Genomic DNA, 10,207 nt, shown 5'->3' on the forward strand with positions numbered 1-10,207 from the left:
TACCAGTGAAACATTTGTATAGGGCACCCCAGGGGGGCAGCAGTGACTCAGGAGGCAGAGCAGTCACCTGGGAATCGGAGGGCATTTCAATTCAATTCAATTCAATTTGATTAAAGTGTCAAATTACAACAAGTTGTCTCAAGACACTTTACATGTAGAGCAGAGACCCGACAGTCCCACCCTGAGCAAGCAATTTTGTGACAGTGGCAACAAAAAACTCCCTCTTAACTGGAAGAAACATCAGGCAGACCCAGGCTCTAGGGTGGGCGGGCGGCCATCTGCCTTGACCGTGTCGGGGGGGAAAGAAAAGAGAGAGAGAAGGAGAGGAGAGACAGAGAGAGAGATACTCTCATCAACTTGAGAAGACACTGAACCCCTTATAAGTGCTCCCTGGGCGCTGTTCAATAGCACTGCTTAGGATGGGTTAAATGCACAAGACAGACTTTGGGTTTGCGCAAGCGGGGGAAAAGGGCAATGGAAAAGGGGAAAGTATAGCCCTATAACCTTTTCTCCCTTTCCCTTTTCCTCCCAAAGAGTTAGCACCACTGATATGTTCTCACATGAAAACTGAACCTCAGATAACATCTCAGAGCGTGAGTTCATGTGCTCCAAAGGGGCTAGGTGTGCCGGTCGGTGTCATGACTGGAAGCTCCTCTGTGAATAGCCTGACGGCATATTGAAGTTGGCTCTGCATGGGCGCAGGTGTATAGTTTCCTCACCTTTCATACCATTGTCTGTAAAATGATATTGGTCCGATATGTTTGTGTGAGAAATGATAGTCTCATGCCGAGAGATTGACACCCACGCTGTATACGTTTATCTCCTTGATGCTTTGTAAAAAAGATCCACGTATTCCACAACTGATATCACACAATAAGCGACCATCACAAGATTTATGTAAACATGAAGATCAGCAGTCTTTAATGGTGAGAAGAATGCATGGGGGATTTGCAGTGGTGGAAAAAGTACTCAAATTCTTTACTTAAGTAAAAGTACCAATACTGCAATATAAAAATACTCTGTTACAAGTAAAAGTCTAGAATTCAAAATTTACTTGAGTAAAAGTACAAAAGTATTGGCATCAAAATGTACTTCGAGTACCAAAAGTAAAAGTACTAAATATTTGAAAATAGCCGATCTACAAGCTCACAACGCGTCGCGATGCGACGCGTTGTGAGCTTGTAGATCTGCTATTTTCAAATAGCCTAGGTATAAAATAGGGCTAAAGTGGTTAATGTATGTTTCATTATATCATAATTTATATCTGAAAAGTAACTAGTAACTAAAGTTTTCAAATAATTGTAGTGGAGTAAAAGTACAATATTTGCCTCTGAGATGTAGTGGAGTAGAAGTAAAAGTAATGGAAATTGGAAATACTCAAGTAAAGTACAAATACCTCAAAATTGTACTTAAGTACAGTACTTAAGTAAATGTACTTAGTTACTTTCCACCACTGGCTACTTGTTCTGGCAATGATGAACCACAACAGAGGAGCACTACAGGTCAAACAGCCACATCTTTCTTCCCTATACAGCATATTTTCTGTGCCAATGAAGTGCAGTTAATGTTCTCATGATCTGTCATTTCAGCTTCAATATCAGGCTATTATTATTTTTAATTTATCATGTGTAAGAGGCCACGCAGGCAGGCAGGGGCAAATGCATAATTTAGGTTCCTCCGTCCGCCAGTGTCACCCACCGAAAATAGACAAAATGTTTTCTGCAGTAGGACCGAGTATTAGGCCTACATGAGTCTGAAGACCAAACTGTGTGTTTCACTTGAAGCAACTGGACCCTGGGGGCAGGGGTGGAAGAAGTACTCGCATGTTTTACTTGAGTAAAAGTATCAATATTGCATTATATTATATATGTAGAAATACTCTGCTACAAGTGAAAGTCTGGTATTCAGAATTTACTTCAGTAAAAGTACAAAAGTATTGGCATCACATAATACTTATGCACAATGTCCCATTTCAAGTTTTCAAAATGTATACAAATCTTCTGAAAATAGCAGATCTATAAGCTCACAAGGCGACACGATGCGACGCGTTGTGAGCTTGTAGATCGGCTGTTTTCAAATAGCCGAGATATATATAGAGCTTAAAGTGGTTAATGTATGTTTAGTAATACAAATCTACAATGTAACTAGTAACTAAAATTCTCAAATAATTGTAGTGGAGTAAAAGTATACAATAATTTCCTCAGGGATGTAGTGGAGTAGAAGCAAAAGTATTGAAAATTGGAAATACTCCACTAAAGTAAAAAATACCTCAAAATTGTGAGTACATGCACTTAGTTACTTTACACCACTGCATCTATAATGCCTGATTTAAACTTGGTTGCAGCCAGCCACGTGTCATGCACCGAAAATGTGCAGATCTTGCAAGATGTTGTAGATCTGCTATTTTCAGTTTATCGAGACACTGGCAGCAACATGAGTATAAATCCGGCTTAATTCCCGGTTCACCTTAATCCCTCACCACTCATGAGAGATTTGGAAAGTGAAAGGAAAGCCTCCCTGGAGCTGTGTACAGTGACAAAGTGTGAACTGATACTACAGGTGCTACCAACCTGTAGCACCTTGTGCATCAACACCACGTCTTCCATTCACTATAGTGTTTATAGGAGAGAGATTAGCTTTATAATCTCCTGTTGAAAAGATGAGCACAATGTGAGGATGGATGTCTGGTGGCCGCAGTGGTGTGAAGTAACTAAGTGCATGTACTCAAGTACTGTACTTAAGTACAATTTTTAGGTATTCTTTTTTACTTTCTTCTGTATTTACAATTTTCAGTACTTTTACTTCTACCCCACTGCATCTCAGAGGAAAATATTGTACTTTTACTCCACTGCAATTATATGAAAACTTTAGTTACTAGTTACTTTGTAGATTTTGATTATTATTACAAAACATACACTGACCAGTGACCACTTCAGCCCTGTATATATTTCAGCCATTTGAAAATAGCAGATCTACAAACTCACAATGGGTCGCCATGCGATCCATAGTGAGCTTGTAGATCGGCTATTTTCAAAAGATTCTTTTATACATGTTGAACTTGAAATGGGACATTCTGCACAATGAGTACTTTTACTTTTGGCAGGCTACTTAAAGTATATTTTGATGCCGATACTTTTGTACTTTTACTCAAGTACATTTTGAATACAGGACTTCTACATGTATAGCTGTATATTTGTCTGTCATTAAATGTTTAGATGAATTGAGTACAAAGGACCCCAATGGAAACAAGCCATAGTGCTTTCTTGGGTTTAAAATCCTCTTAGCAGACCTTGTATTGAACTGTACTTTCCTGTGCTTTTTTTTCAAACTGCTAATAAAGTATTCAATCAATCAATCAAAAACAGTGTATATCTACATTGCAGTATTGATACTTTTACTTAAAATAAAACATGTGAGTACTTCTTCCATTTTAACTAAGGACCCCAATTGGAAACAAGCGACATAGTGCTTTCTTGGGTTTAAAATCCTCTTAACAGTCCTTGTATTGAACCGTACTTCCCTGTGCTTGTCTTTGCAAACTGTTAATAAAGTATTCAATCAATCAATCGATCAATCATCACTGCTGGTGGGAACTAACTGGAACTGCGCCATGGGGCCACCACCAGTGGTGGAAAAAGTACTTAAATTCTTTACTTAAGTAAAAGTACCAATACTGCAATATAAAAATACTCTGTTACAAGTAGAAGTCCAAAATTCAAAATTTACTTGAGTAAAAGTACAAAAGTATTGGCATCAAAATGTACTTAAAGTACCAAAAGTAAAAGTACTAAATATTTGAAAATAGCAGATCTACAAGCTCACAACGCGTCGCTATGCGACGCGTTGTGAGCTTGTAGATCGGCTATTTTCAAATAGCCTAGGTATAAAATAGGGTTAAAGTGGTTAATGTATGTTTCATTATATCATAGTTTATATCTGAAAAGTAACTAGTAACTAAAGTTTTCAAATAATTGTAGTGGAGTAAAAGTACAATATTTGCCTCTGAGATGTAGTGGAGTAGAAGTAAAAGTACTGAAAATTGGAAATACTCAAGTAAAGTACAAATACCTCAAAATTGTACTTAAGTACAGTACTTAAGTAAATGTACTTAGTTACTTTCCACCACTGGCCACCACCACACACCACACACCACCACACACCAGGCCATGGCCCCTCTATGTATGAGAACACTGCCCTCCCCTGGCGAGGTCTCAGTAGTTCCACAACACCAAAAATACAAAATGGGCATAATAACAGTGATATGGTAAAAAAAAATAAAAATAAATCCCCATTCCGCTCTACGAGTTATTTGGGTAGGCAATTAACCGATTACGCACGCATGCATTTTCAAACGATTTAAATGACTAATTGTGTAGCTGCTACACATTGCAATATCAATATGATTGCATCCACAGTATCGGAGCGATGCATCATTAGCCCTTTAAAATAACACCACACGCCACACCAGAACACCGACCGGACCGGACTGGACCGGACCGGACCGGACTGCACCTGCACCAGAACAGAACCACCACACCACCAGGCTCCAGCTGATCCTCATTCCCAGCCAGCAGCTCTCCCCTCCGGGCTCCGGGTTTTGCATCGCTCCTCCATTTGCATTTTCTTTCCTCACAGTTTCCTACGTGCGACGATCGAGAGAGAGAGTCCAGATCCAGAGAGTCCAGTCCAGCCGCTCCGAACCAGCGGGCGCTCCGCGGTCTATTGTAGCCTCTATCTATGTATTAAATGTAGGCGCCTCCATTTCCACAGCAATAAATACGCACAGGGAGAAAAATACAAATAAAAAAAACATTGGAAATTGTGAATAATGTTGCCGAAGCTTCGCTGAACGGGGAAACTGCAGGACATTGTATTTTTGATTTTTTCTTTTTTTTGGTCTTATATTTTTTTGTTGCGCACCGACTCGACGGAGAGACGCGCCGTCGAGGTGAACGGGGCTCTAGATCGTGTCAGCAGTGTTTTTATCCTTTCTTTTCTTTTATTCCTTGTGCTGTTTTATATAACAACAACCAACCAGACTGATCTAGGCTATAGTCACCAGCCTGTCGTCTTATTATAGATCAGGTCTCTTTATTCATTTAGAGTTTTTATTTATCGTGCGCCTTGCTTGGTGACATAAAGACGCCTTTGGAAATGTCGGAAGTGCTGCCTTTCAACGAAGACAAAATGAGTCATTATGGAAATGAGGGCGACGAGGGGCACCTTTCCTTCACCTGTCGCCTCCAGGACACCAACAACTTCTTCAACGGCTCGCAGAACAAACGCCCGCCGAAGCTCGGACAGATCGGCAGGAGCAAACGGGGTAATTATACCGTTATTAAGGCGTTTTTCCCATTAGTGAGCATGGTGATGTTTTCAATGCGCACGTACAGTAGAGCAGGGGTCTTCAACGTTTTTCCAGGGCCAAGGACCCCCTATAGCTGAGAGAGAGATGAAGCAGGGACCCCCCTCTATTATAAAATTGTGTTGCTGATAAAACTGTTTTTTTTTTTTACTTGGTCTGCTCTTTTTTCCCCTCTACACCAAACCTCTTTGCCAAAAATAGCAGATCTACAAGGCAAGCTCACATGCCTTGCAGCGGGAGGCGTTGTGAGCTTGTAGATCTGCTATTTTTTTTTTCTCCTCAGAAAAGGGATGCTAGGGTTCAAGTGGTTGATGTGAAAAATCATCATATCACACAAAGATTTGCGGCCCCCCTGTAGTAACTCTTAGGACCCCTAGGGGTCCCGGACCCCCTGTTGAAGACCCCTGCAGTATAGGATACAGCTGATCATTATGGACACATACAGTAGGACTACAACTGATTATTATGGACACATACAGTAGGACTACATACAGCTGATCATTGTGGACACATACAGTAGGCCTACAGCTGATCATTAGGCCTACAGCTGATCATTATGGACACATACAGTACAGTAGGACTACAACTGATCATTATACAGTAGGACTACAACTGATCATTATGGACACATACAGTAGGACTACAACTGATCATTATACAGTAGGACTACAACTGATCATTATGGACACATACAGTAGGACTACAACTGATCATTATACAGTAGGACTACAACTGATCATTTTGGACACATACAGTAGGACTACAACTGATCATTATGGACACATACAGTAGGACTACAACTGATCATTATACAGTAGGACTACAACTGATCATTATGGACACATACAGTAGGACTACAACTGATCATTATACAGTAGGACTACAGCTGATCATTATGGACACATACAGTAGGACTACAACTGATCATTATGGACACATACAGTAGGACTACAGCTGATCATTATGGACACATACAGTAGGACTACAACTGATCATTATGGACACATACAGTAGGACTACAACTGATCATTATACAGTAGGACTACAGCTGATCATTATGGACACATACAGTAGGACTACAGCTGATCATTATGGACACAGATATGGACACAGCGCAGGATCTCTATCTCCACAGCCATGAGCTTCACCTTGACACTGCCTTCTGTGTTGAAGGCTATAGGAATAATAAGATGGCTTTAAGATGCAGAGAAAAAGCCCATTCGCTGCATGTTGTCTAGTATAGTGTTAGTGTTTTACACATTGTGTCGTTCGCACTGCAACACAAGTTCCATGCGCAGTGCGTGCGTGATGTTTAAATGCCTCCAGAACGAACGCTTCCACACAGAGTTGTTGCTGAATGCCTCCTCTTTCAGAATGAATGTACATGTTTCTATAATTGGTGTAATTTCCAAAAATGTGTGTGTTCTGCATGCCCAATGAAACTCATGAGATTCCACTAAAGAATTTGTCTCACTTCATGACACGACATGCTCAAACTGACACGTGTGCGCGCACACACACAAACACACACACACACACACACACACACACACACACACACACACACACACACACACACACACACACACACACATACACACACACACACACACACACACACACACACACACACACACACACACACACACACACACACACACACACACACACACACACACACACACACACAGCAATTTGGCAAACGTGTCAAACATGCAAGAAGACTTGCTTCTCCTCAAGCACTTAGCCTATTATATAGTACACACAGTATAATCCTTAGTGGTCATTTAATTTAGCTACATCTAATTCAGTGAAATTACCACTGAGCATGTTACTCTGTAGCAACAAACACATTCAAAGACAGTTATACTGTACATTGCAGACACACACACACACACACACACACACACACACACACACACACACACACACACACACACACACACACACTTTCTCTGTTTTCCCACACTCTTGCTCTCTCAGTCACACGCCGTGCACGTGCATGCCACGCAGCACACACACACACACACACACACACACACACACACACACACACACACACACACACACACACACACACACACACACACACACACATACTTTCTCTGTTTACCCACACTCTTGCTCTCTCAGTCACACACACACGGCGGGCACGCGCATGCCACGCAGCACACACACACACACACACACACACACACACACACACACACACACACACACGCTCGCCACTTCAGCTGGTACAGTGCAGAACTAATGGCACTGAGCTCTCATGCCCCGCTGTGAGTCGATTTGCAAGACGCCACATCGAGGCGAGCCTCCTTCCCCACAACACATCCCCCCCCCCACCCACCCACATTAACAAGCCGAACCCTAGCAGCATCCCTATTCTCGGGGCGGAACATTTGCCAAAAAATAGCCGATCTACAAGCTCACGGTCGTGAGCTTGTAGAGATCGGCTATTTGTCGGTGAAGAGATTTGGTGATAAAAGAGAGTGCACCACCAAAGTACAGAGCCACAGCCATCTAGGGTTGGGATCAGGGAACCGGAGGAATCGAAGGAACTGGATCCAACATTTGGAACCGTTTCCGGAACCGTTTTTTATCACACTGTCAGAGCTGGTGCGTGGACTTCACGTCTGCTATACAATTACAATACGGGTGGTTCTCAAATGTTTTAATTTCAAGGACCACCATAACTCTGACAGTACGTTTTAACAGCGGGCGACTCTCGGGCGATCGCCGGCGACATCGTCCAAAAGATAAAGAAAATCCATCTTTCATCGCCCCCCCGCCCACTTCGCCCTATCGCCAGTAGTCGCCGGCTCTCATAGACATATAATGCACTTCCGGAAAATACTATCCTGATCGCCCGCTGATCGCCCGCTGTTAAAACGCACCGTGAGAGTGTGATTTGGTTCCATTTGTACACTCTCATGGTTACAGACTTCTAAGGTTACATTTGGAAACCCTTACAGGAATCGTTAAAAGGATCCCTGGCTCTTAAGCCAAATATGCCTTAATACTGTACATTATAATTGCCCTCTATAAAACACCTTTAATATTTTATGTATTTTAGAAATCTTTTCATCTTTTACTGAAGGGGGACAACACCCATCGCAGGTTGATGACATTCCATAGGGTTGGACCAAACATGGACAAATGCAGCCTGATCTCACACATTTTAGTATACATTGATTGCATGGACCCAGTGCACGTCATTCCGTGCATAGTCGCCTAGAAAACACGAAAATACGTGCATATGTACGGCGAATCCCACCCGGTGGGCAGAGCAACCCGGAAGCAGAGCAGTGCCCACAACAAAATGTACGATTCTGTGCCTATCGGTACATAACTCAAACGGCGCTGAGTAGGCTCAAGCTAACGTCGCAACGTTCGGGACGGCAACTCGTTCGCTTTAGCTCACTCGGTGGTCCCTCACGTGGCTCCAGTTCGCTTGAGACTGCGCGCCTCCGAAATGGTTTAGTCAATGGGGGAGATTCGAGGCGGCTATCCACGGATTTTCGGGTTTTCCAGTTGTCTGTGCACGGAATAACACTCCGTGCAATGAAGACTAAGTTGTGTGAGATCTGGTTGGACAAATGACATCATCAACTTGTGAAGGGCATTGTCCCTCTTGAGTAAAAGATGAACTGTTTCTAAAATAAATAAAATATTTAAGGTGTTTTTAATTTTTACATTCTAGTTATGGAGGGCAATTATAATGCATTAAGGCATATTTGGCTTATCAGCCAGGGATCCTTTCAACAGGAACCGTTACAGAATCGGACCGTTAAGAGGGAATCGTTAAGGAACCCAAATAGTTGAAATCCCAACCCAACAGCCAACTCAGGTCTGCTTTCACTGAGAGAGAGTAGAGGGGTCTAAATGGTTAACTCTCCACTCCCCCCCCCCCCCCCCCCCTCTGTCATCCACAGTTGTGGACGAGGACGAGAATGGCGACGACGAGGAGCTGAAAAATGGAGAGGCAAAGACCCCCGCGGAGGCTTAAAGAACGAACGCCATCCAGCCTCAAATACCCCCCCCTCCCCCCCACCCCACACTCCCCCCGAACATCCCGTCCCCCCACCCCAAAAAGACAGTCTTTAAGAAGAAAAAAGAAGAAGATTTTTATGGCGATATTTACCAGTTTTAATCCAAAGACACTGTATATAAAGCACTTTTCTCTCACGTGGCAGCAGGCAGCACTTCCACACCTCCTCCCCCCTCCTGGCAGGGGCACGACGGAGGGCTACGGTGGTGATGGACCCCCCGCACCCCCCACCCCCCCACCACCACCTCAAGGTGGACCCCATCCCCCTCCTCCCCCCCTCACACTCCCAAACAGAGACACACACAAACAAACAAACAAACACACACATACCCTTCGATCGGAGGGGGCTTCATTATTCCAGAAGAAGACGGGGAGAACGAAGGCAACGACATAAGGGATGATGATGGGGGAGGGGGGGGGGGGGTTTCTTTCTCGATCGGAGGGAGGAGACGGGAGCTGTCTGTCTTGAATGCAGATATCAGGGACAGGATGCAGAAGAAAAAAAAAAGAGTACGATGATCCGACAACTATAAAAGCACACACCTGCACATAGTATGTTACATCAGTCCAACAAACAAACAAACCATGGTACCATCCTTCTTAATAATGCTCTTCAGTTTTTGATCCGAGCTGGGCGATTGTGTATATATACTGTAATACGAGGAGGAAAAAAAGCCCTTATTTTCTTGCACAAAAGTGGGAAGCTGGTTTTAAAAAAATGGGGTTTGTTGTTCTCTTGTCTTGTATAGAAGATCCTTATTTATTATTGACCCTCTGGAATAATATGTCTT

General features: G+C 43.0%; 1 protein-coding gene across 1 annotated transcript; it reads left to right on the forward strand.

Annotated features, from left to right (window-relative positions):
• The first annotated feature begins 4,704 nt into the window (after positions 1–4,704).
• Positions 4,705–9,733, forward strand: camk2n1a (calcium/calmodulin dependent protein kinase II inhibitor 1a). The gene is made up of 2 exons (XM_080425277.1): positions 4,705–5,323; positions 9,301–9,733. The coding sequence occupies exons 1-2, from the start codon at positions 5,155–5,157 to the stop codon at positions 9,372–9,374; spliced, it is 243 nt and encodes an 80-aa protein (XP_080281403.1). The 5' UTR covers positions 4,705–5,154; the 3' UTR covers positions 9,375–9,733.
• The last annotated feature ends 474 nt before the right edge of the window (positions 9,734–10,207 follow it).

Source organism: Gymnoscopelus braueri, assembly GCF_963280865.1.
Source record: "Gymnoscopelus braueri genome assembly, chromosome: 3".
Taxonomy (NCBI): domain Eukaryota; kingdom Metazoa; phylum Chordata; class Actinopteri; order Myctophiformes; family Myctophidae; genus Gymnoscopelus; species Gymnoscopelus braueri.